We start from the raw sequence: 25703 nt of genomic DNA, 5'->3' as shown, positions 1-25703 counted from the left end.
CTAGGAACACACAGTTAGTGTTGAAATGTAAAACCAGGCATAATGTTCCAGGAGCAAATATAGTTCTTGTTTTCTTTGCTATAGCCTGCCTCTCTGAGCTCTGCCATCGTGATGAGGAGCAGAAGCAATCTCCTTCAATAATAAGTGAGCAACAAAGAAAAAAATCAATTGTGTGCTAATTACATGGCTTAGGTCTTGTTCAGAAGATTTGTTTTTGTTAATTCTGCAGTTGCGGTTGCGTGTTTGTTCTGACTTAAACAAGTCTGATGAGCCTTAGGTCCAAGTACACCTTCCTACCACTTTAACACCAAACAATCCTTTTCTGTCTTCACAGGTATGATGAGGTTCTATATAGATCTTCTCAGGATCTGCAACCCAAGCACATTGTTAGCTACCTCCTCACACTTAGGTAAGGTGATTACTGATACTGGCATCCATCTCTGGTAAAGACAACTCTTCCTGAGCTGGCTCTGCAGCCCTCACATCTGCACTGCTTTAAAGAGTACAAACAGCAGGAGGATGTAAATTTGTGGGACAGTTTCTCTGGAGCAAGAAAGGTATAAAGTAGGATAGCAAATAATATAATAAATAGTAGAGATAGAGGTTGGTACCAGGATCAATGGAGCCGGGAAATTCCCCAGAAAATGATTGCTTTAAAAAAAAAAATCAGCTGGCTGTAACACCGTGTCAGAACCCAAAATCATGCAGGACTAATCATATCTCAAAGAGCAGATTTGAGCTGATAATATGCTCTCAAATCACAAAATTTCAGCTAGGAAATTCTGTCCAAACCCCTTTTAACGACTGATCTCAGACTAAGTGTTGAGATGGACAAAGCATGTTATTACTTTAAGTCATACTGCATATGTGACCTCCATAGGGAGGTTCCCCTTAGGGACCTGTCGGAATTAACTGAACAGTGAAACACAGGAGTAGACTTGCAGGAGGATGCTGTAGAGCCTGTATGGGGAAGGCTTTAACAAGGAAAATGGTCTAAGGAATCAGGCACCCTGGGAATGACAAGGCAGGCTCTCAAAGATCTTTCCAGACCAGTTTTGGGGCTTTTTGGGGGGAGGAGTGGAGAGATTGTTTTGGGGATTTTTTTTTTTTAATGAGCATTAAGTTGTTGTTGGCGTGCCCTGACAACATGCAGGCTGCAGAAAACCATGTCCTCCCGCAGCCAGGTGAGAGAGGTTGTTGGAAATAAGCTCTGGCACGCTGCAGTTGTGGCTCTTCCAGTTCTGCTGCTTTCTCTAGCCCACAGTGCTGCTCTTGTCAAGAGACTTGCTTGTTCTCACTGTTCTCATTGTGCTTTCCATTTCAGCCATCTTGCAGCCGTGGCACATAAAACTCTTCCTGTGAAAGGCAGCGCCCCTGAACTAGCCCAGGTATGGCACGGTGTTGTTACGGGGCTGGAGGCTGCACAGGGCATACCAGAGGAACAACCCATTAGGGCTTTGCCAACCTAGTGGTGTAACCACTTGGGTGAACGTGCACCTGCAGGCTAAGGAGCCATTTGGGATGGCAAGGGTTGCTCTGCGTGGCTGTGCCTTTCCAAAACAGAATGCTCCATAAGGACGACTGCTCCAAACCAAATCAAACCCCTTTCCTTCTCATTGCCTTTCCTTCTGAACTTTTAAAAAGTAAACATTTGAGCATTTAACCTGCTGGTTAGTTTCTGATGGTTTCCTTTAGTGGTTATGTGGGAAGATGGAGATTTAGGAGATAACTGAGTTGCTCTCCTCCCTCTTGCCACCTACATAGCACAAGTTGTTTATACTGCCCCTCTAGCTAAAGCACTGAGGCTGACAGCTCTTCATGTGGAGTTCTAAGCAAATGCAAGTTATTTTCTACTAATCTCCCAGGCAGTATTTGACTCCTTAACTGCTCAGTTAATGATATACTAATTATAGTGCCTTTTTAATTTCCTCTTTCATCTACTTCAAAAGAAGTTACCCATCTGTTTTTGGTAGAAAATCACACTTAAGTGTGGAGCTGTGCTCTCAATAACCTTTTTTTTTGGAGTAAGATTGATAGAGCCCTTCCCACACAGCCAGCTGTGTAACAGCCAAGACATTGACAAGGAAGAGTGGACTTTTCAAAGCAGCCCATAGTTGCTTGACAGCCTCTAACTCAGGCACAGCAAGAGGAGGGATTCCAGCAGTATCCCCAGGCTCTAACAGCCTGTGGTGCATGGAAGATTTTCACTTTCTAGTCACTGCTAGTTCCTTTTGCAGGCATCTCCTCTGGTCACTCTGCCCTGAGGGTACCAGAATGGGCTGGACGCCCCTTTCCAGCATGCCTTGGTTGACAGAAGTGTCCTCTGTTGGCACTGCAGTGGGTTATCAACAGCTGGTGTGAATGCTGCCAGCAGTGGTGCGTCAGTACTCAGATTCTGTGTGTCCAAATCCCAGTGCCCTGCATGGGGGCAGGGGATGTGCACAGTGTGCACACAGCTGACAGGCTGCTCCCGAGAACTTCGCCTTGCTCTGCAGCAGTACCAGACACTGACGGCTATTCTTGTTTTCCAGGCACGGCTCCGTCTCTTTCAAGCTGCACGCTTGGTTCTGGCCAATGGAATGAAACTTCTTGGCATTACACCCGTCACTCAAATGTAATGAGGCTGCATGCAGTGTAAAGTCACGTCTCCTAGTAAAAGGAGGTTTTTTTCAAGAGAAGATACTCCCCTGTGTGTTATTGCTAGCACAGTCAAGAAACCTGCTGTCTGCACCATCATACTGACTGCAGAAGAGCTTGCACAGCACAGCCAGTTGGGGCAGGCCAGGGTTGCCACAGTCACTTTCTCCCAGGCCCTTGGTAGGAGTGGTGTACTTAAGACACTAGTCTAGCTGGTGTTTCCCATAAAAGAGAACTGCTCTGTATTTACCTTTGTAAATATATCATCCTTTTGGCAGAGGAAGTGGCAATAAGTGTGATGTCCTCAGTGGTCAGAGTTCTCCTCTTCTGCAGTTGCCATTGTTTACTTAGGCCTAATGGTACAACAGCTACAGGTGCTCTGTGGATTGTAACAAACTTGAGTCAGACCTTGCCAGAGATTTTTTTCTTGTTTGTTGTACTGCACTCCCCCTTCAGGAACGTCAGCCAAGACCAGCTGTCACATCCTGTTCCTCACCCATTTCTCTGTCACACCACCCTGATGACCAGGACAAGAGGGTTTTCTGCCCAGCTGGTGGAACAGGAACCACAGAGTGCTCCCTCAGCACGGTACACACGGTCAGACGTGGCAGGTGCTGCTTGGCACCCCTGAGCCTTCACACCGCTGAAGAGAGATGGAGCGTCACACGTAAGGGAGGGCAGGAGGCTGCTCCAGCCTTGGAAATGCACCCCACCACCCCCCACCACCAAGGCCTGGACTCACCAGAGCAGCGCTGTGGTGAGACGCTGTTTGCTTGCACAGAACAGCTGCCAACAGGCAGAGCAGAGCATCCTCTCCCACTGGAACGGAATTCAACTGTGTTTGTCGCTGCTGTGCTGAACACGCCCCACTTGAATGTAAAACCGAGCTGGTTAACTCATATTGAAAGAATCTGACCAGAATATAAACTTGGCCACATATTTGACTCCACTTTGAATGTAAATAATCTGCCCAAAGCACCCAAGTCAGTTTTCCCTCAATGCAGAGTTGCAGTTTCTGAAGGACTGAACTGAGTGAGGCCTCAGAAAATGAGGGAGGAAGCTGAAATCATACAGTTGGCACTTATAAATGAAAGGAAAGCCTAATACACATTAAAAGTTTTAGAGATAAAGTGTACAGATAAAAATCTTCTAGTCTGATGCTTTGAGTTGACTCATTTGTACCTAAGCCAGAGACACAAGAAAACATATGAACCTTCATCCATACAACTGGGGTTTGACAAAAAACACAGAATAGAGGATCAGTCTACCAGCTACAGCAGGTTTAAAAAAATCATTTGAAAAATGAAAGAAAGTCTGCAACTTAAGCAAAACACCAGTCTTTCATTCCGACTTTTTAACCCAAAGAGCAAGTGTTGCTTCTAATCACTTTTAGGTAAGTGATACCTGAAGCATGGTTATTCCTAGTGGAGCTGCGTCAGGACACAGTGACTGCATGGAGGGAAAAAAATACTATTCATTCAACATAAAAACATGGGAGAAGTACTCTGTTCATCTTGTATGCATCACCTAGAAGAGAAACTTTTCCTGTCATTAATCAATCTGCAATTGCCAACTAGTTTAAGAGAAAATGTTGGCAGTAATTGCTCTTTTTAATGTACTTTTATGAAGCTTTTGAACATTTCTGTCCTCAAAGGGCAAGAGACAGTTTATCAAATACACAAAGAACCAATTTCCCTCCATTATATACATTATATACAATTGAGTGTTCAGTTCCTTCATTCTTCTTTCCTTCTAAATGAGACTCTTCATTGTCCGACGTGAATGAAGAAAACCTTCAGTAAAATACCCATCCAGCTCTTCAGCCGTGACGCAGCCTCAGCCACTGGAAACTTCACATGTAAAACAGAACTAACTTCCGCTTTTAGTCTATCCCACTTAAACAGTTTCATGACTAGCTTAAGGCTAATTTTTAAAAAATGCAGGTTCTTTTGAAGTCCATTTTTTCTCTTATCTGTCCATTTTTATGGACAATGTCACACAGTAGCAAGTCTCTCTTTTGAGCTCTTAGTCTCTGATGGCTGGAGTTTTGTGGTGTCTTGTCGAGGTAATCCATGAAGGTAAATAGAAATACACACCAGGAGAGCACCCAGGGAGAAGGTAACAGCTGAAAGCAGACAAAAATAGCTTATTTAAATGCCTCCATGTAAGAAGAAATCTTCAGAAGACTCAGCTGTGTAAGTAATTATGATATCTGAATGGCAGTATTAAAGTTACTCTAAACAGGACAACAAGCTGCTAATAATTCACAGAATGTAGAATTATCCTCTGACACTGAGAACTCTTGAGTGTTTACACAGTCCCCACACTATTTCAATTGGTCTCAGATGAGCGAGAACATGGTGATGGTCAGAAAAGCAAGCGTGAGACATCTCCTGTAGCTCCAGATGCTATCTGACAGGCTGACTTTACAATGAACTTAATGATAAAGACACAGTGGACAGGATAAAGTAGCCTGTGGCAAGACACTTTGTCTTTCCTCCCCAGACTGGGTTAAGAAACACTGTTAATGACGCTTTCACAGAAAGATCACCAGTGCAGATTCGATTTGTGTTAAATATCAAGAAAATGTTCCGCCCAAGTGAGTTTTAAACTAGTGCTTTTCACCACTTCAGGTGTTCTTTTTCAGCCAAACACTGTTTACTTTCTCCTTAAGCAAACGTTATGTTTCATCTCACTTATGCCACATCAGACAGCTAGCTGTTCCCCCATCACACCATACCATCTTTGGATTACAGTAGAAAAGTAAAATACCCCAAAAATACCCCAAACTAACCAGTAAAGTATTGAGCAGGAGCTACTGGGTACAGTACTAGACACAGAACTGACCAGGGAGAAAATCCTTTGAAGCTGAAGAACAGCCCAAAGAAATCTGCTGTTTCCCCTCAAAAATATTCCCCACATCAGTCATGACCCCAGCTGCTGTTTGACTCACTCTTCAGTGGTGTTGCCAACAGCAAATAGGGAAGGTAAAAGTTAATGCAGTAGTGGGTGTAACTTCATGGGAATGTGGCAAAGCCCTTGCAGGAAGAGCTGAGGAATTTGGCACTGGCTGTACTAAAACCAACAAGAAATGATAACTCATCACGGTCTCAGGTAAACAGCTCTATCACACACCAAACTGCATCAGAAGGTGATTCATGAATGAAGCCATATAAACTCTGAAGCTGTTTAAATGAGGAAGAACTTTTCCATTTGAGGTTGTAGGATGACTCTGAAAGAGCAACCCGTGAACACCTCTGAAAGCGCAGGATCATCAGGCACCTTAGGTAACACAAATTACACACGAGCGCACAGGAGCCTCACAGTTAAAACCAGAAACATGCAAAGATGATGCACACGTAGGAACTGCATACAGCCTGCTGGCTGGGATGGAAACATCTCGGTAAGGTCAAATCAAAGGGCAAAAAGGCACTTACTGATCTGGAGGCCAAAGAGGATGACTGATGCCACAGTAGAGAGAACAATGGCTGCTGCTGCAGAAAAGCCTTTCATAATGTTATCTGTGTACTTCACGACGACCGAAGTGTAGAGGCCACCTACACTGGCGAGAACTGGAAAGGAGGTAACATGTTTCTGTTAGTGAAGGCACAGCAGGTTACTCCTGAAATGATGCATTTTACTCCACTGGTGTACTACTTGTTTGGGCTGTGTTATCCTAATTGGCGATTTAATGTAACATTCAGCAAAATGGGATGGCTACATGGCATCTAATCATCAGATACGACTCATTTAAAGGTGATCTACTCACTTCTCAGTCATTTAGACTGCTATTTCAGCACAATTTTAAATTGAACAAGTCAGTGATTTCCAAGATAATGATACTTTAAACAACCCTCAAAACACAGTAAAGAACAGCGGGTCAGACTGAATTTGTAGCTTCATGCAACCAGTTATATCATAGTTACAAAGGCAAAACAAGGTAATAAGACCTTTAAACCACAGGATACTTACAGATGACAAACCAGACGTAGTATGTGTAGCCATAGAAAAACCCTTTCTCAAGAACTTGGGCTCCATCTGACATGTACACACCAAATAAAGTCACCACAATCCCAGATAAGTACATCTGAATATTCCTCACCCACAAGGAAGTATCTGAACTCTTTAAGACCTTCTCAAAATAAACTCCTAAAAAAAAAAAAGAAAAAAAAAGGTTTTCAGTGAGATGAAGTGTCATCCTTAACAATTTGTGGTTTATCGTGTTTTAAAGCCAGACAAGACTACTGGAATCATCTTGTTCTACAGACTTTAAGTTTCACAGAAGCTCCCAATGCAGAAGGGCTTAAAAGTACATCCTGCTAACCTGCATCTTCCAGGACATGATCACTTTATTGGCTACATAACATCAAAAATTATTCTATTTCTCTTTACAGTTATTTTAACAATTAACCTCATTGACAAGCGAAACTACTAATTTCTGCTTGATTTGCCAGGCTTCTGTCCAGCAGAGTTTCTTTACAATGCTACACCAGAAAAACAGCATTTCACATTGTCACCTGATATTATATCCCCAGGACACTATTTATGTATTTGAGTATGACGTAGAAGTTTTTTGTTTAAAAAATTAAAAACAGGGCTGGGACTTTCAGTACTGAGACTGAAAACTCCTCAGAAGCCTCGTGGTTGCAGAGTACTTGGCAGGGTGGTGACGTTCTGAAACCACAGCTTCAAGGGACTGCCAGAGCAAATCAAAACCAATGCCTTCTGCTGACTGAAACTACAGATTGGTTTTGAGGCAATGGAATTCACGTTAATCTAAAGCTCCTGTTCACAGCGCCATGCTGATGAGCATTACTTTTATGCTCTGCATTACTGAAATTCTCCAAATTTCATTATTCTACTGGGGAGGTGTATGTCAGACTAACAGGCCGACATTTGACAAGGGCATCACGAGCTGCCTTTGTAACCATTGCTCCCATACCAGGACTCTGCTAATCCCTGGAATTTCCCCTGAGTTTCAAAATACAAACCAGTTTGCAGGACTCAGACCTTCTCAGCCGCTTCTAAGACTTTCTGGTGTGAGTACTACTGACTAAATGCGTATTGTTGATTAATGTAATCCATTATATTCCATACAATACAAGAAAAGTAACGGGAACTGACAAAGACAGCATAAAGACCTGTGGCTTAGAAGCCCCAGGCACATACTCCACCTCCTACTCTACCTCCTTAAATCACAGAGTTAGCTCCGAGGAAAGACTTGCTACTTTTTTATTAATGAAAAATGTGATTTATAATTTCATTCAGTATATGGCATATTTGTGGTGAATAAATTAGAGGGCATACTTATTTTTCAGGGGTTCAAATAATAATGCCATGTTTCCTTGTCTGTTTTTATCTCATATGAATATACATTTTTAAAGTCTAAACAGCAACAACAAAAAACTACTCTTGTTGATGACTGCAGTGCTTAGAAGAACCCACAGTAATCAAGTTTTCTGCCTGCTGAGAAGACCCACCCTGCACAGCCACATGTAATTAATGTACCAGAAATCTACCCTGAGCATGAAGCATACTTGTAAACTTTATAACTTGTTATAAAACAAGTAAGGCAATGACATTACGCCTTCAGATTCCTGAAAATGCATAAAAATCACTCCACTAGGCAGGATGAAAGGAAGAAAGGGTGCTACTTAGGAGAAATTACTCTTCAGTATTGTTTCAAGTCACAAAAAATGTGCCATCGTGTATTTGTCCAACGCTTTTATAAGCATTGTTGAGCGCCTTGATACTTGGAAATTATCGCATGATCAGCAGTTTAAAGCAAAAAACTTTTTGCTAAATCCAAAGGACAAAACCACATAATTTTTTTTTATTTTGCTGGAATAAAAGAAAACATTTAACAGTAAGTCCAGAAACTGAAAGTTTGATGCCAAAATAACCCCTTGATGTGGGTGGGGAAAGGAAGAAGAGGAAAGGAGTTTGAATGGGATTTATATTTTCAACATGTAAAGCCCCAAGGGCACAAGGAGCTCCACAGATTAAATACTGTGTCCTCCCAGCTGCCCCAAAGCTACAGCTGTCAGTGAGGAAACACCCAAGCTGCAATCCTTTTGCAGTCCTATGTGCTTAAATCCTCCAGAGCTGCCCGCATCAGTGGTCTGAATCTGCAGACCTTTAGAAGCACAGCTGTCTCCCCCCATTATCAGAGAAAGCCAGAGAGCTTTAGGAGACACTGAAGGCTTCTACTGTGAATGCTGTATTTGGTCTCATGGCTTGGAAGCATCTACTGAAATAAGTAAATTTATAACCTTCCAGAAAAAGCCGACTGAGCTCTACAGTCTTATTTGTAATAGTATTTCTGCTTCAAAGCACCCACTTCACTGAAAAGACACCGAACAAAAATTACATCCTCCTCCTTCTCCCCCCTGCCAGCCAGAATGTTTTCCAAGAGTAACAAGCATGTATGCACAGCACAAGATTGTTCTTGCAGGATTGTATGGTTCTAGAGGTGTGTGATAGTATAATACCTTGTTTCCTTACACAGGGAGGGAGAAGAATCCAGTTTACAGCCAGGGAAACATGCCCCTTCCCCGCCCCAAGACAAATTTCAAATTACATAGGAATTTGTACTTCCTTATTTCTTAGCACCAGCTCACTTGTCCTCCAGTTCTAGTCTCCTTCTGCAGAAGCCAGGGAAAACCTACTCTGAGGGGTAATGCTGCTTGAAAAACAAACAAACAAACCAACCCTCAAAAAACCCCCAAAAACCACAACAAACCACAAAACCAAACCCCAATAATGAAACACCAAATGAACACCACCTAAAAAAAATTCCTTCCTGGAGTTTGTCTAGGCTTCCTACTACTCATGTTCCTCTCTGCCTTGCTTATGCTCCCTCTGCATCTCAGCTTTCTCACCTACAGGACTACATCAACGCGTATTTTGGGGCTTAGCTAGCACAAGAATTGAACAGTTCCCCTGATAAAAAAATGCAAGTACTACATATAACCACCATAAGGGAGCTATTTACTGTAAAGCCAACTTCATAAAAGTAGATGTATATTAACTAATTGTACTCAGTGAGTAATAATGGGTGTTCCCCACAGTATTATTCTATGCATCTGAAAGAGATACTTCCACTTGCAAACCAGCCTTCTAAGCTGCATCATATAAAACCAACAGTATGTGCTTGACATCTGGAGTAGTTGTGTCATAAATCTGTCATAATTACTGCAAGTAGAAGGTAATTATGGACAGAGGGGCTAAAGTACATTTTTATCTCCTAACCAAGGAAGACAAGTAACATAGAAAGTTCTGTTTTAAACATCATGAGTTCTCCAATTCTTTTCATGTGACCTGTGTACAGAAATAATACTATACCTGCAAATCCTGAACATAATACAGCAACAGCAATCGCTCCAAACCCTAGCCATGGATTCTGCTCCACCTGCAACATCAACCGGTATTTTAAAAAGGATGCAACACTTCAGTAATTTACAGTAATCAATTCCACAGCTACTTCATTAAGTACAGCAAAACTACTAGCATTTGATTACAGTGTAAGATGTACTTGCTTAGCTAGAGCTGCTCTTTGGATTAGCTCGGCGTAGCTGTGTGGGGTTCACTGTCGGTGTGCGCTCTTACCAACCCCTGCAGTGCTCAGAGACACCCTCTGCTCGGCTGTGGCCAGTTGTCCCAGCTGTGTGACCTGCCTTTCCCACTAACGCTGATTGGGGATCAGCAGCTAAGACCTGAGCAACAGAAGACAGCTGTTTCTTCCTGGAGCGGGATTAGGTCAGTGTCTCTGCAGGGTGTGTTTAAATGTCATACCCACACCCACAAAGCATTAGAGTTTCACTCCTAATTCCGCCAAGTGCTTCAATTCCAAGTTCTCTGCTCCAATGATTACAATGATACCAGGGCCAACTGCTGGAAACACTATTACTCAGATACTCCTATGATGGTGCATTACACCGACTATGATGACTGTGGTAATTTATACTAATTGTAGCAATCAGGTGCCTTTCCAAAAAGTGAGACTGGAGCAATACCACAAGCCTGCCTGAACTGGTACACAAGAAATGTGAAAGCGAACAATCCTACAAGCATTTATGCTGTAGATGGAGCAGCTGGAAATAGGAAACAGGTACTGCTGTGTGGAATGTGAGACACCTTGCCTTAACCCCAGCTGCTGTGAAGTGAAATACAAAATATAAGGCATTGAAGTTTATTCATCATGAAGTGACAAAATGTAAACTCTCACCTGTACTTTTGTAGCCTGAGCGGGCTTCCACTGAACAAGGGTAACACCACCGCACAGCATGAAGACAGAGAACCACTGCAGCTTACTGAGGGTACGGTTTAGCATTAGGACTGTACATAAAGCTGTACAAGGGATCTTCAGCTGGTATGTCACCTAAAGAAGACGGGAACACCACAGAGGATGCGGTTTTATAAACTCTCCAAACCCAAGAAAATAAAATAGAAAACTCAACTACAGAGTGACAAATTAAACTCTATATTCATTGATTTCCTACAGATCCTTGGGGTTTCGGACCATTGCCAACTGCAACAATGTGAATTTGAAGTGACGCCAGCAGTGAGTGGGTTAGCTCAGAAAACCAGAGCTCTCCAACAGAGCGCACACTCAATAAAAGCCAAGCAATGCTTTGTTACAACACTATAGCTGAAGAGAGTACCCTGTGCTAGGCAGACAGACACCCTGGTACACATGCCACATGGAACAGTACAGAGAAATGTATCCACAGATGAGTTACTGACAAAAACACTATTACCTGGTAAACCGCTGCATCCAAGTTGCTAAGAGCCACAAATGCCATGTTGTTTTGGAGAGCATACACCAAGGATGGAACACTTAATTTTAGCAATTCTGTAGGACTTCCAAATACATTTTCTTTTAAAGATGTTATTAACCTTGCCAGACTTCCAGTTTCTCTGCAAAATAAAAATATTAATATAACTAAGCACTCTCTAAAACTGGTATTTGAAAACACAAATCAAACCAATGAATCCTTTGGGACGGCTGAAAATTTGTTCTCAACAATCGGTTGTACCTTCTGCTCATTAAAGAAAAATTAACTCGGAAAAAACAGTGAGGTTTATCAACAAGTTCAGCCCCTGAAGGTGAAGATGACATTTTGGAATCAGGTTAGATGCATTCATGTGCAATAAATTAAACAAGAACCATGAACACTGAAACCAGTGGAATAAGTTGCTAAGTATACAGGCAATGGAAGAGAAGGCTGTTGTCACGTTCCCCTGCCTTTTTTTTTCTTTTTGCTATTAATATTTGTGTGTGATGTCAAATGCCCGTGATTTTCCAGACCCCCTTTAAACTGGGACTCACAGTACATTAAAAAAAATTATATCCTTGTGCACTACTTGCCGCGACTGAGAGACGGGGACGCAACTTGATGCAAGCAAGGTGTCCGCTTTATTGTATGGCAAACATACATTTATATAGTCTAAGGCACACATGTTTCATGCTGATTGGCTAATCACTTTAACAGACATTAAGCTAGCTAAGGCGGGAATCTTAGTCAGGCAGTGTTCGCATGGTAACAAGATCGTTATCTCGTAGTCACAAGCTGTCCCCCGCTCCAGGGCTCCAGGGCGCAGGCACCCCCACCGACCACAAGCTCCCCGCCTCCAAGTCGCCTCACAACTACCGCAACACTTAACTTTATTCACACAACAAACTAGCCTATTAACTCCAAATACAGAAAACTAACTCATCAACTCTAAATTCAGACAACCCACAACTACTGAGCTGTAAACACTTCTTATTCCTCAGCCACCCCTGGGCTCCTCTTCTCTCCTGTGCTGCAGGAGATGCTGGGCCAGCACCAGCAGACATGTGAAGAAGTCTGACAGGACGTGTGGTGGCTCCCTGTTGCTTCGCACCTTCACACATCTCCTTCACGTAATTACAGTGTGTGCAAGAGCAGGCAACGGGGAGGAACATGCTGCTTCTTGTTGCCGTCCCCATTTGCGGTTTGCTCCTCAGCTTATCACAGCTGACTTCTGCATTGCTACATCAACCTGACATTTCTCGCTTACTTGTCACTGCTGCTCAAGTCCTCCAGTTCCCTTCCCAGCTCTCCTCCAGTCCCATGTTTGCTCTTTTCAATTCTTCTCTTTCTTAGTCACTGACAAATACCAACATCCAAAATCGCTCCTGCCTGCTCCCACAGGCCTCTCTACTTGCATCCTGTATTGCTCTTGAGTTGAACACTCCTTTTGCTTCCCTCACACACACACATAGGAAGGAATGGCTCACATCCTCCTCAGTGCCCCAGGAGCCCAATTCCCCACATTTCACTCAGGTCCCAACTTCTTGTTTACAAATGTATCAATACTTATTAATAGGAAATCTACCTGCCCCAAACTCTTATTATGCAAAATGAGCAATCTCTCTATGCCCCAGGCTCCTTCATTAAACACCTTGTTCCTGCATATTCTCCATTCCAGATCAACCCCCGACTCCGTGCTCCAGGTTCTTAGACTCTACCTCTCCGAAATTTATGGACTCTACCATCTCATGATCCTTCTATCCAAGTTTCTCTCCTCCCTTCCCTTCCTCCTTGCTTGGCACCAAGATATACCTCCTTTTCTCCTCCTTTTGTGTGAGAGCTGTCTTTACACAGGCAGCTGCAAGGGATTCATTTTGTCATTTTCCCATAACAAAGAGCAAACACAAAAAACCAGTATTGGAGCAGTAGAGTTACCAAACAGAGGTGAACCTGGTTTCCCACACTCTTGCTGTACAAGTGAGGTCACATGTGAAGTTCTTTCCTAACTTCAGGGGATTCTCTGCTTGGGACAGACTCAGTGACCCTGAGCACGTCACACAGGTGTCTTTTGCAAGACCCATCTGGCCACAAGGAACAACCATTGACATGAAAATCTATAGACATGTAGCACTTAAAGTGAAGTTTGCAATATGATGAAGGGGAAGATTTCATGTTACAGCTCACCGTGGTTAATGACACGAGACACAGAACTGCGTAAAATGTTATGAGTCATTGACATTACAGGAAAAACTGTTCGTTTACTTATTCCACAATGTATTTATTGTATTGCCCAGCATTGGGAGATAAGATGTACAAGAAATCAGAGCTCCTGGTAATACCCAAGTAAAGCTGGACTAAGGCTGGACTAAAGACTATCCAACGTCTGCAAATAGAATGTAATACAGTTCTACTCTGTGAGAATAAGTAAAAATACACCACGCAGTAATGGCTGCTTCTATTTATCAATACTAAGGTGGGCTGTCAAACAAGCAAATAGTATTTAAGCTATACCTGCTTCTGTTCCAGACCGTGCTCATTGAATTATTAATAGCTGATCGCACATTTAAAGTCATAACACAGCAGTAATTGTAGTTTCTGTCTACTTTGACTTCTAGCATGAAATTTCAGCAACAAAGAATGACAGATGTCCAGTAAGCACCATCTCCACTTTAGTTTTTGAGAACAGGAAGATTAAATATCTAACAGTTCATCTTTGCAGCAGGTGTGCTTTCTGAAGCATGCACTTACCAAGAATCTCTAAGTTGGCTACAGTACAAAGATCATGTGAAGACAGATTTAAATCTACACAAAAAAATAATTTAAAACAAGCCTCTGTGTAAAGCTGATAATGCAAAATAAGGTGCCCAAAGATGTACACCGCATAATCAAATAAGAAAATAAAAACTGATCTAGCGTGAATTCAGCATTCTTGATGTTGATCTAGATTTGACTTTAAAAACATATTCTGTTTTCTTCATAGGTCTCAATAAGTGACAGATGCTAATGACAATCAGCTCTGCAACAGAAACATTGCATTTGTTAGAAAAGCTGAAGTTAAAACCAGAGTTTGCAAATCAGCTTTACTTTTCTTCATCCATTGCTAGGATATTATATACCACCTAAGAATGTAGACAACGTAATTACCAGATGGTCAAATAGACTTTAAATAAATATAAGAAGCTGAGAGTTTTGTTGAGTATATAATTAACATAGCTTAAACTATCATAAACTTCCCTCTTGAAAGACAATCTTTGGCATTCATCCATTCAATGTGCCTTCCGGGAGACAACTGAAAAGTAAACGCAGCAAAGGCACAGAGTAATAACGTGTAAGAAAACAAATCCTGCAGCCGGAACAACACGAGCCATACTCCAGTATCTTGTACATTGCAGTAATCAACACTGGCTGTTTCAAACAGGCACTCAAAAATATCTTGCTGTACAGAAAAAAAAACAGACTGTATTCTATCTTTTAACTGGTTATTAAACTACCAAGTCACCTTGCCTTGGATGAGACAAATAGGACTTTAAAACCAGAGGAAGCTGTCAAGAAGATTCTGCCAGAAACTATGCTGGAATTTATGTTGTTTGGCATATTTGTAAGTGATCTAAAATGGAAGATTACTAGAAAACTGGCAAATTTTGCTGATTATACTCAATTATATGCGATATTGAAAACTTTCAATAGTTGCTGAAGAGTCTCTCACTACACTGAGTAGAATTCACCGGATCTTTTGCCACCTGAGAAATAGCTCAGTTATCTGGACAGCAAAAGAAGGCGCCCAGATCCACAAGCAAGACACCCTACCAAGAGGAGGTGAGCACGGCCTGATGAATAGTGTCTGTTGGTCCTCATCTCTCAACTAGGGAGGAAAAAACCCCACTAGCTGACCAGATCAGAATAGATATTGTAACCGTCTAAAAGCTCAGCAAGTCAGATTCATCCCATTTTAATCAGCAAGTAAAACTCAGCTGTCAATAAATGAGGTTGAATCATAGGAAATGACAACAACAAAACACCACGACCATCTCTAAACCAGTTATGGACATTTTGGAAAAGATGCAAGCAGCTGAAAGACCCAGCTCAAGGCTCAGTTGTGTTCAGAGAAATGAGCATAACATTAGGAATCCTTAGGAAAGGAACCAAGACCAAGACAGAAAGCACCTTCACCCCTCTGCCTAATGCCACTGCACGGTCACACCCTGAATGCTGCATACAGCAGTGGATCCTGTTTCAAAAGGGATGTAACAATCCTGGAAATGCTGTGGAGATGGGTACAAGGACAACCACAGAAAAATGAGTCAAGGACTCCCAGCTTAGAAAATAAATGAGTGATGAAAACACAATACAAATCTGTAGAGATATGAAAATAAAAGTGAAGGGGAAAAGATTGTTCATGATGTCTGCCAACACAAGGAGACAGAATCCAGTGAAACTGCTAGATGAAGTGTTTATTAAAAAGTACTTTTTCATATACCATGTAATTGTACTGCAGAAGTCATTTCATAGGTACAATAGGGACTAACAGTTCAAAAAGAAACTGGATAATCCCGGCAAGGACAAGATTGTCAGGGGCTACAGCCACAGTGAGCACCAGTCTCCAGGCTGGGAAATCCGCATGCGTCTGCTTGTGCTCACCCTATTGCTCCAGGCATCCCCTGCTGACTCCTGTAAAAGGGAGGACAATGGGCCACATGGGTTCCTGGCTGTGCAGGGCTGTTCTAAAAGCATAACAGACATCCCAGTTAAAAGTAATTGTCTTTTTAATTATTTCAAGCAAAAAAGACCATTTGTACATTTGATGAACACAGTATTTCTGAACCTTAATGAAACACAGATTGCTCGCCCTGCTGAACCAGGCCTCTCTGTATGCTATAAATAGCTCGGGTCCCAAGTGCACAGGAACAGATCTGAGAAGTTCCACACCCAGGTGAGGCCACCCACAGATCCCTCTCTACGGAGAACCATGGGCTGCTGCAGCCTCCAGACAGCACATGGGTCAGGATCCCCGCTGGCCACAGTGCGGTCACAACCACACCACAGCCACTCGCCAGCACAGATGCTTCTGCCAACACTTTGTGCTGGCAGAGAGAGAAGCCCCGGGTGCATAAAAAGAGAAACATAAATTTGCCGCCGGTCACACTTGCCTTTTCTAACACAATACATTTTAATGAAAGGTTAAATGAAAGGCCGTTTGTCACAGTTGTCTTACCAAATTCGAATATTGTCTCATTTCTAAAGCAAATAAAATACCGTTTTGATGTTAAGTAGAAAAGATCTGATCAAAATCTGAAGTACACCATGTGACTTCATGATGCTCTAGCACGAAACAGCCAGCCTTCTGATGTACCAAAAGCCACAAAGAAATAGGCAGAGACCCTGAAAGAACAAATTCTACCAGAACAGCAAGAACTGGGCTTTGGAAAAGTCTGGAGTACAAAGATTCTTCCAAGAAAGGATGCAGGACAGGGAAGCTGAGAGGAAAGCAAGCGGACTGATGGCTTTCCTACTTCAGATGCTCACATGTGGACTTAAGTTCTAGTTCTTAGCAACAGCCTAGGATTACAGAAATTCCTAATATTTTTTGACCAGCCTTTCAGCTTTGATTCCCCAAGTTAACAGAGGCACCAAAATGTCTGTAACAATGTCTGGGAAAATTCATGAGTAGGAACATTACAATTTTACATAACTCAGTAGACAACAGCTGGCAGTCCAGCTTTCATCTACCCCAACATTTTAAAGACCCAAAACATCGCAGATAATCCGTGCTGACATTTTGAACCTATGCCAAAGCATACAAAACCAGAAAATATGCAGAAAGGACACACCTGAACATTGTGGTGTTCTCAAAGCAGTTTCAGTTGAGGAGGACTCACAAGTTCTAACCAGCTCTAAAATTACTCTTCCACAGCATGACTCTCCAGCCACGTTCTCACCTGTATCTGTACTTCAGTATCTGAGAATCTGAGGTTAGAAGTCGGGATTCATTTTCAAAATACTCATTAGCATTGCCATACTTACTTAGCCAAGATGCCCACACTCAAGAACAGCTTGATAACTTCAGTGATGCACACAGCCGTCGTTGAGAAGTACAGTTCTGTCTCCAACGTCCTCGTGTACCGCAACGCGACTGTGTACGTGGCAGCAACCAGGGTCATCACTGTCAGGCAGTATAACTTGAAGAGTAAGCTGACATTTTCTGAAAGAAAACAAAGATGGTGACTCAACATGCCCTTCATTTTAATTTAATAACTGAAACAGCATGTTCTCCAGCTGGAGGACTGTATCAAATACTACCGTGGCAGGATACAATAATTACAGTGTTCTGAAACACCTCCTATAAAACATGCAAATTAAATTTTCAAGTCACTTTTCAAATAAGCTTGTATAGGAAATCCGAGTATTTGCAAATAAGATGTCCTCTTTCCCTCATAATCATCCTTCATTCTAGAAAATATAATCATAGACTAATATTTACTAACACGAATCAAAAAGTCTTTCTGTGCTTTCCTGCTCTTCAGCTGACAGTAAGTGCTTGCTCTGAAACAGAAGCCCATCCCCTCCACATAGTATACTGAGGTCCGACACAGAGAGTCTTGGCACACTAGTAAAAGCAGAGAGAGAGAGGAAAAGTTCTCTATCAGCAAAGAACGGGATCAATCTAACAAATCTTAACAAATAAGACAATATTTCCTTCAGCCTTATATTCTACCTAAGTTAGTAAGAGAAAAGAGTTTTGCTCAGAAGAGCGATGGGGCTTCACACAAAGGGCTTTCTTGAAAAATCATTTATTTTAGAAAACACTAAGGTTGCAGTTATTCACGTAAATCAAACCACACGAGGATTATGTCTCATCTGTGTTACTGCCTTTATCTTCCCTGCTCCTGTCCTTCTACAACAACAGCAATCCTTGTAGCAGTTTTGCCCTGGACCAAGCCGGATCCTGCCTGATTTGGGAGCCAGCCTGTTGCAGGTCCACTGGCGAAAGGCAGTTTTTCATACAGCCACCTTCCTCTAAGGCCCCAGAGTTCCATCAGGCGGACAAAGCTCTCAGAGTTCCATCAGGTGGACATGGCCAAGCCACGCCAGTTCATTCCCACCTCAGAGAATGGCCAAGACTGCATCCGTACCGGTGAAGAGAACAGCATGGGGCTCCAAGCGGGGCTTCTCTACACAAACATCTGACCTACAACATGTGACATAAGCAAACGTGTGGTGTCCACAAAACCACATCTCAAACTGGTAAATTTTTCTTTGTTATGTATGGCACCTGACGGGTGGATGTTGGCCATTCAGCAGCACCTTCTGGGACATTATCTGTCCTGTTCTGAATATCCTAAATAAATGTCGTTTAATTGGTAGAAGTTTATGTTCCTCTGCTGATTAGGTTATGAGCTAACAGATAAGCTCCAGGCAGATTTGTAATAACTTTGTTCATTCAATATGGGAGTGAATTGCTGAATCCAGTGCAATCAATGTTTTGGTTCATTTGTCTTTCAAGACAGTGATGTCTTCTATTGCATAACATTTCTGCAAGGTACAGTTAATACCTCCTGCTGCTGCAATCACTTAAATTAGCTACTTCCTTACAGATAAAAATCTTACCCACGTCAGTAACCACTTTTAAAAGGTAGAACCAATTATTTTTTGGACTAACAATGCTTAAAAGAGACTTACAAACTTAATCCATTTTTAAATTAAGTTTGGACTGAGGGCAGGGCGGGGGGAGAGGAAGGCAGTGGGAATCCAAGGGCATAACCGCCAGGAAATAAAATTAACCCAGTCCAGTTTCACAAAAAAATGTATTTTCTACTATGGTTTCTGTCAGCAGGAACATATCATTAACAACGTGCTTTTACACGTTAAGACTGTAAGCCTATGTGCTACTGGAGATGAGACTGAGGGGAGACCTCATCGTGGTCTACAGCTTCCTCACAAGGGGAAGAGGAGCAGCAGGCATCGAACCCTTCTCTTTAGTGACCAATGACAGAACCCAAGGGAACAGCAGGAAGATGTGCCAGGGGAGGTTCAGGTTGGACATGAGGAAAAGGTTCTTCAGCCAGAGGTGCTGGAGCACTGGAACAGGCTCCCCAGGGAGGTGTCACAGCCCCAAGCCTGACAGTGTTCAAGAAGAGACTGGACAACACCCTCACACACGGTGTGAACTGTGGGGTTGTCCTGTGCAGGGACAAGAGTTGGACTCCATGATCCTTGTGGGTCCCTTCCAACTCAGGACATTCTGTGATTCTATGAGCTAAAACTACATTTAACACTTGCCTATATTAACTAGTCTTAAAAAAAAAAGCCTCAATTTGGGAACAGTTTGCAAACTTGAGTAAATCAGATGCAGCAGAACATGATAATGAATGTAGTAACTGTACTAGATCGTCCTAGTGATATGTTAAAAGCAATCCGTAGTTCAGTTTTCAGCCAGAACACTTGTCCAGTCTGGCTCACCTGTCTGCCCCAGTACCAGTGCAGCACTGGGGGCAGAAGGAAAGTGTAGCTCGAGCACCCATAGCTTCTGCTGCTAAGCCTGAACGTATACCAGCTTAAAAAAAAAAAAAATCTGAGCTGAAAGCAGCTGTTGTTTGTTTCTCTCCCAGAGTTTCTCTCACTGGCTTCAGCATATCCTCTCGAATGAACCGATTCCAGCAAAAGGGACCAGACAGGCCCAAAGCCTCGGGATATAAACGCAGAGCCTCCCACGCATCTCCACACTCATCTGACCACCCTGCCAGGGCTCTTCTCTACAGCGGCCCAAGGCCGAGCCCAGCGGGCACCTCAGCGCAGGCTCGCCCCCCGCCGCACCCCCGATCCGGGCCCTTCTCCTTCGGGGGCCTCGTCCCGCACAGCCGAGCAGCCCTGTGCAAGGCGTCGCCTTCCCGAAGGCTTTAAACCCGCCCGGCTCGCCCGAGTGCCCGGCTCCGGCACGGCCGTGGCTCCGGCACCTCCGCTCGCCCTCCAGCTGAACCCCAGGGGCCGGCGGCGATTTTAGGGACACCCGCAGGGTGGGTGCCCGTGTGCGCTGACCAGCTGGGACTCACAGCCTCGGGCTGAGCCCCCAGAACGTTGCGCCACGTCCAAACGCCCCCGGAGCACGAACCGGCGCCGCCGCTCCTCAGGCGGCTGCGGCTGGCCCTAAAGGCGGCGGAGCCACCGGTGCCCGGCGAGCCCTGGCCCGGGAGCACCCGGCGCCGCCCACACGCCAGAGAAGCGGCGGTGCCGCCGCCCGACCTCACAGCCCCGGCCAGGCCGGACACACGGAGAGGGAGCGCAGCGCGGGGGGCGGGAAGGCGGGGCGGAGAGCCCCTCCCCGGATCGGCCCCGCGCCCCCTCACAGCTCCTTCCCCCCGCGCCCGCGGTGGTAGCGCTCAGCACCGCAGCCCCCGGCGGGGAAGACAGTTCCACTTCCTCCAGGGCGGGGGAAACAGGAGAGAGCCGCCGGTCGCGCTTCGTCTTTGTGGGGGGCGGAACCGGCCCCCTTGCCTGGCCGTAGCTCCGTCCGGGAGCCGCGGTGCCCCTCACCGACCCGCGCCGCCGCCCTCACCTTTCGAAGGCGACATCGTGCCGGCTGAAGGCGCCAGCACCGCCGGGCCGGAGCCGCCCGCCGTGCCCCGCCGCTCCGCCCATCACACCATAGAGAGTGGCGCGGCCGCCTAGAGCGCCCGCCTCCCTGCGTTTCACCATCGAGTCGGAGGTCCGTCTCGCCTAGACAGCCTCTCTCGCCCCTCCCGGGAGGCGCATCCTCACCGAATAAATCCGCTTGTAGCTGTCTATTTACCTCTCCTCGTAAGCTCTGTCCGGCTGGTTGGGTCCTCAGAGCGGCCCCGAGGGATCCGTCACCCCCACCTCGGGCCCGCCTGTGAGCAGCGCTTGGAGACGGGATGCTCGGGGTCTGGGAAGGGAGCGGTGGTTTAACCAGACCTAAAACCACCGACTGACTCTAATTAGCGTATCGATGCATGTAAATTATCGAGTGAAGTTCAAGGAATTCAAGTCAAACATGCTGCAATCTGCGCCTCTCCCGCTGGCTATGTACCCGTCTTGTGCTCTCTGAACAACAAAATTAAGGAAAAAGACCCCAAACCTGCTACAAATTCAAAGGGCGCCAGTGCGCTGTGACGAGCTGCCCTCTAAACAACCCTAAATCCTGGTGACCGCCAGCGTTGTGTTTTGTCACCGAGCCCTGGCTCTTCTCCCAGGCAGTCAGCAATAGGACAAGGGGGCAGGGGCTCCAACTCTGCCAGGGGAAATTTAGGCTGGATATTAGAAAGAAATTCTTTACAGAGAGAGTGGTCAGGCATTGGAATGGCTGCCCAGGGAGGTGGTGGAATCGCCGTCCCTGGAGGTTTTTAAACTGAGATTGGACATAGCACTTAGTGCCATGATCTAGTAAATGGACTAGAGTTGGACCAAGGGTTGTACTCGATGATCTCTGAGGTCTTTTCCAACCCAGTTGATTCTGTGATTCTTTGAAGAAAAAGGGGTCACCCACTTAAAAACTCAGGTTCAAATGGGCATCAGCTGAACGTTGTCTCCCCTTCCACAGAACCACAGAATGGCTGGGGTTGGAAGGGACCTCTGAAGATGTCTAGTCCAATGCACCTGCTAAAGCAGGTTCACTCAGAGCACATCACACAGGGTCGTGTCCAGGAGGATCTTGAATGTCTAAAACCATTTTGAAAATTAGCCTTTTTTTTTTTTTCTGAAATATTTTATTGGTAGTAAACACCCAGGGCTCCCACACATGTATTTCTCGTTGCAGTAGTATGTACCCTCATGTTTCTGCCGTGCCAAAACCGAGATGATTACACTTGCATTCCCCAGTGTTTTACAATACTACAGTAGCTTCTCCGAATGGAAAAGGGTAAGTGCAACAAAACAGATTTTCACTTATCAGTTTTCTTTTAAATAGATGTATTTCTGTATTCTTAAAATACCACTTTGTTGGTCAAAGTAAGAACTTTAATATAAAAGGTTTAAAGGAAATGATGATAAAAATACCTGGAGATGACAGCAACAAGTATTTCATGAAGCAGCAACAGGGTGTTTTCTCAGGAGAAGAAAAACCAAACTGCACCTGGTAATAGCATTCATGTTTTTTTTTTAATACATCTAAAAACTGGTGCCAGCTCATGATTGAAAAAACATGGAAGAGCAGCACACCCAGCTGTTACTGATCAGTTTTTGCAAAAGAGGATATCATTTAGTGGAAACTATCTAACTTTTTTTTGCTCTCCTGTCCCGGTCCTTTTATTGAGTGGATTTGTCCCAGTTGTAGAACTTTAAAAAGTGAAGCCTTGGAGACAGCCGGATGAAAAGTGAATGCAACTCTGTACAATCCCACAGAAAAAAATCACCCAGCAGCTTGAATCTTCAAGCTTTATTATCACAAGTTTGTATAACGATGACCCAGGAAACCATGATGCACCACTCTGCACCTCACCAAAAAAGAGACTTAGAAACCTTAGTACGTCCTGTGCAATCACAGTTTCACACCTGGACATTTTGCAGATAATAACTGGTGGAGCTTCTTGTTGTTGTGAAGAGTCTCTCTGTTTTAAAGCACTCCCTATTCCCATGTGAGAAGATGTTTCATCTTAAAGCTCAATGACAGCACTAATGGGCAGGCCCAAGGACCCCAACTGGTGTAATTTTGCTGGCTTTACCTTCTTGATGATTCTGTTTTAAGAGTCGAGCTGTGAGATTCAGGTGACTCTGTTGGGATCAGTTTTATTTCACACCAATGGAAATTACGCCTCCGCCGGAGCTGCAGCATCGGCCCGTATCTCATAAAAACTATTTCTCTTAAGACATGACTCTTAAGGATGGTGGTTCAACAAGCAATCATTGTATTAAAATGTCAAGAAAATCCCAGGATGCACACTACACATTTAAATGTTAGTTTAAATCAAAGTCTTTGGGAACATCTTGAATCTAAATGGCTGTTTAAAAATCTATGTGCTTCAGGCTTACCATTTCTATCATTTAATGCCAGTCAGCAGCCCCAACATATAAGATAAATGAAATAAATCAACTGTTCCTAGAGTCAACAGACACAGTAAAATCTTTTGTATCTTAATCCAGATATATTCAGGGATTTTATATATACATTCAATATATATCTTTAGGTTTCTCATTTTCACTTAGGTTTCATCTACTGCTCTTGTTAAGTCTACTTTGACCATATGAGTAGTAGGAGATGATCCTCCTCGGAGACCTTCCAAGAAGATCTGTGGTCTGGGTACGTTGCTAGAACTGTCACGCTTAGTCTGGGTGCCAACGTCTTTTGGCAAGTACACTTGGGTGGAGTTCTCCCTTCTCATATGGCTGAGCTCAGTCTGCATGGCATGAGTTAATCTGCGGCGCAAGTTGGCCTAAAGACACAAAAAGAATCAGATTAAGCGAAATTATTTTAGACCGGTGTGCTTCACAGACCTGGAACATGGCCCACTCACCCTACTGCCCACGTCACTGTTGCAACTGCGGTGTGATAACTCCTGAACTAACAGCCCCGTATGTAGCCAACACAATTTGAAGTCAGCTTTTTATCTGCTTTTATGTTTTGCTTTGGTCACTCTGCTTCAAGTTTTGTTAAATACTGGAGCCTTTTTTTCATTAGAATAAAACGGTGTTTTCATGTTAAGCTCTTCCGACGCTTCAAATTAATTTTAGTCAGTCTGAAGCACACTGAGTGGCATGGCGGGCAGATAAAGCTTTTTGGGCATCTGAAACCTAAAACAAGCTTGAGGATCCCACATATTGTGGATAACCAAACTACAGGATTAAGCCTTTGTCTGGTTTCAAACCAAATGTGATGAGGTTTAGGTGCTGGTGTCACCAAATACCAGATAAAAGGGAAAAAATGCCCCTCTTCAAGACATTCCTTTCTAACCCCTTGGCAAGGGGCGAAAGGTAGTTTATGCTTAAAGCTCTCTTCAATCATAGAAACTGCTGTAGATACAACAGCAAAGCCACTCCTCACGAAGTGGTAATATTACAAAATCAGAACACTTGAAACAACAAAATGTTCCTTATTCCAGTGAGCCTTCTATGTCAGCAACAATGTAAACCACTGTAAATCACTAGTAAACCACTAGTTTGGTCTCCATCGACTGGAATGGACATTGAAGCACCTATATGGAGACACGCTTTGATATCTTAATCTACAACTGAATCTTATGCACAGTGTCATCAAGGAAAATACAGAAAAGAACAATAAGGAATTTACAGAAGAAACATCATGGAAAGAAAGACAAATATTTTAGGTGTTGGGGGTTTTGTGTGGTTTTTTTTTTTGGTTTTGTTTCCTTTTAATCTGAGGGTTTTAATGACAATTAAAACAAGAGCAGGCATGAGATACTGTTTCTCTGTTAAGTTTATCCCTCATAAAAACTGAATGTACTTGTTGTAAGGAGCTATGCTTGCACAGAGAAACAAATGTGAGATGAAAATTTCACTTCCGACATCAAATAGGTGTTCTAACAAAGTCATATTTTAACACTTCACATCACTACAAGTTTTCTAGCCAAGTATGAACAACAGGAAAAAAAAACCCATGGCATCTGCTCTCATCTTCTAACAAAACCCTCAAATATGTCTGATGCTCCCCTAAAAGTATCAAATTCACAGATGCACTGGTAAGCTTTTTCTGTCATTTTAGCACTTTGATTGTAAATGTTGTATCACCACCATATTACAAATTCAGCATAGTCACAGGAGGCGAAACACTTCTGCATGCATCTGGGATTTTTTGTTTCAATGCAGCATCACCAGCCTCCCATGTGGACAGCTGAGTACTTTAAAGTACTTTCTTTAAATATTTCAAACTAATGAGCTACAAATTTGTTTCTGAATGGTCTTCATGCTCAGCTATTGGGAAACATCCACATTTGCTCATGCTAAAGATAAACCACTGACCACATCTTACATTTATTTATGTGCATTTGTTAATTACAGAAGCAAAGGAGGCTTTTCGCTAGGCCTCTTGTAAACCTAACTGGCTTCTTTATATTCCTCAGTAAGAACTATTGGTTAGAATCCTTTAGAAGCCAGTTAACACTGGCAAGACTTCTCAGTCCAAAATTTTGGTTTCCTTTTTCCTTGGAGATTTCATGGCAAAAAGAACAACAGAAAGGAAACCACAGGCCTCCATAGTGCATGTGTTCACAGAAAAAACATAACCAGCCCTGCAGTATTGTGTGTCCAGTTGACACTGGTAACTGCAATATTCCCTGTACTCACAAGTTCACTTTGATTCAGTTGTGGAGATCAGGTGCTGTATCT

The 25703-nt window shown here is 43.6% G+C and overlaps 3 protein-coding genes across 13 annotated transcripts in view; 1 reads left to right on the top strand and 2 right to left on the bottom strand.

Annotated features, from left to right (window-relative positions):
- RARS2 (arginyl-tRNA synthetase 2, mitochondrial) overlaps window positions 1–2678 on the top strand; it is a 39025-nt gene extending 36347 nt beyond the window's left edge. For all 3 annotated transcript variants that reach the window (XM_005499847.4, XM_065056506.1, XM_021284005.2), the window contains 3 exons: window positions 335–409; window positions 1325–1388; window positions 2532–2678. In XM_005499847.4, the coding sequence (XP_005499904.4) occupies window positions 335–409; window positions 1325–1388; window positions 2532–2618 (226 nt within the window). In that variant the 3' untranslated portion in view covers window positions 2619–2678. The remainder of the gene's footprint in view (window positions 1–334; window positions 410–1324; window positions 1389–2531) is intronic.
- Window positions 2679–3709: 1031 nt separating this feature from the next.
- SLC35A1 (solute carrier family 35 member A1) lies at window positions 3710–21464 on the bottom strand. 4 transcript variants are annotated; one of them, XM_065056507.1, is made up of 9 exons: window positions 20965–21014; window positions 17436–17613; window positions 17243–17370; window positions 11397–11556; window positions 10865–11017; window positions 9982–10048; window positions 6610–6786; window positions 6075–6209; window positions 3710–4762 (listed from the first exon to the last, which is right to left on the bottom strand). In XM_065056507.1, the coding sequence occupies exons 3-9, from the start codon at window positions 17248–17250 to the stop codon at window positions 4632–4634; spliced, it is 831 nt and encodes a 276-aa protein (XP_064912579.1). In that variant the 5' UTR covers window positions 17251–17370; window positions 17436–17613; window positions 20965–21014; the 3' UTR covers window positions 3710–4631. The 4 variants fall into 4 exon arrangements, with proteins under 4 accessions (XP_064912579.1, XP_021139685.2, XP_005499903.2 ...); XM_021284010.2 differs by lacking the exons at window positions 17243–17370; window positions 20965–21014 and adding an exon at window positions 21199–21464 and having other exon boundaries at window positions 4215–4762; XM_005499846.4 differs by lacking the exon at window positions 17243–17370 and having other exon boundaries at window positions 4215–4762; window positions 20965–21119.
- A 1042-nt stretch (window positions 21465–22506) lies between these two features.
- The window catches only part of CFAP206 (cilia and flagella associated protein 206), a 43376-nt gene continuing 40179 nt past the window's right edge, over window positions 22507–25703 (bottom strand). For all 6 annotated transcript variants that reach the window (XM_005499845.3, XM_065056502.1, XM_065056504.1 and 3 more), the window contains one exon: window positions 22507–23794. In XM_005499845.3, coding sequence (XP_005499902.3) covers window positions 23564–23794 — 231 coding nt within the window. In that variant the 3' untranslated portion in view covers window positions 22507–23563. The remainder of the gene's footprint in view (window positions 23795–25703) is intronic.

This window comes from Columba livia, chromosome 3, assembly GCF_036013475.1.
Source record: "Columba livia isolate bColLiv1 breed racing homer chromosome 3, bColLiv1.pat.W.v2, whole genome shotgun sequence".
Taxonomy (NCBI): domain Eukaryota; kingdom Metazoa; phylum Chordata; class Aves; order Columbiformes; family Columbidae; genus Columba; species Columba livia.
The sequence above is the reverse complement of the archived record's forward strand: the minus strand, read 5'-3'. Positions and strand labels throughout refer to the sequence as shown.

Excerpts from the sequence above, each read along its gene's own strand:
- SLC35A1 (XM_005499846.4), bottom strand. Across the intron at positions 11,018-11,396 it reads TGGATGCAGCGGTTTACCAG|GTGACATACCAGCTGAAGAT; the intron begins GTAATAGTGTTT and ends CGTCTTCTTTAG. Across the intron at positions 10,049-10,864 it reads CTCAGGCTACAAAAGTACAG|GTGGAGCAGAATCCATGGCT; the intron begins GTGAGAGTTTAC and ends TTGATGTTGCAG.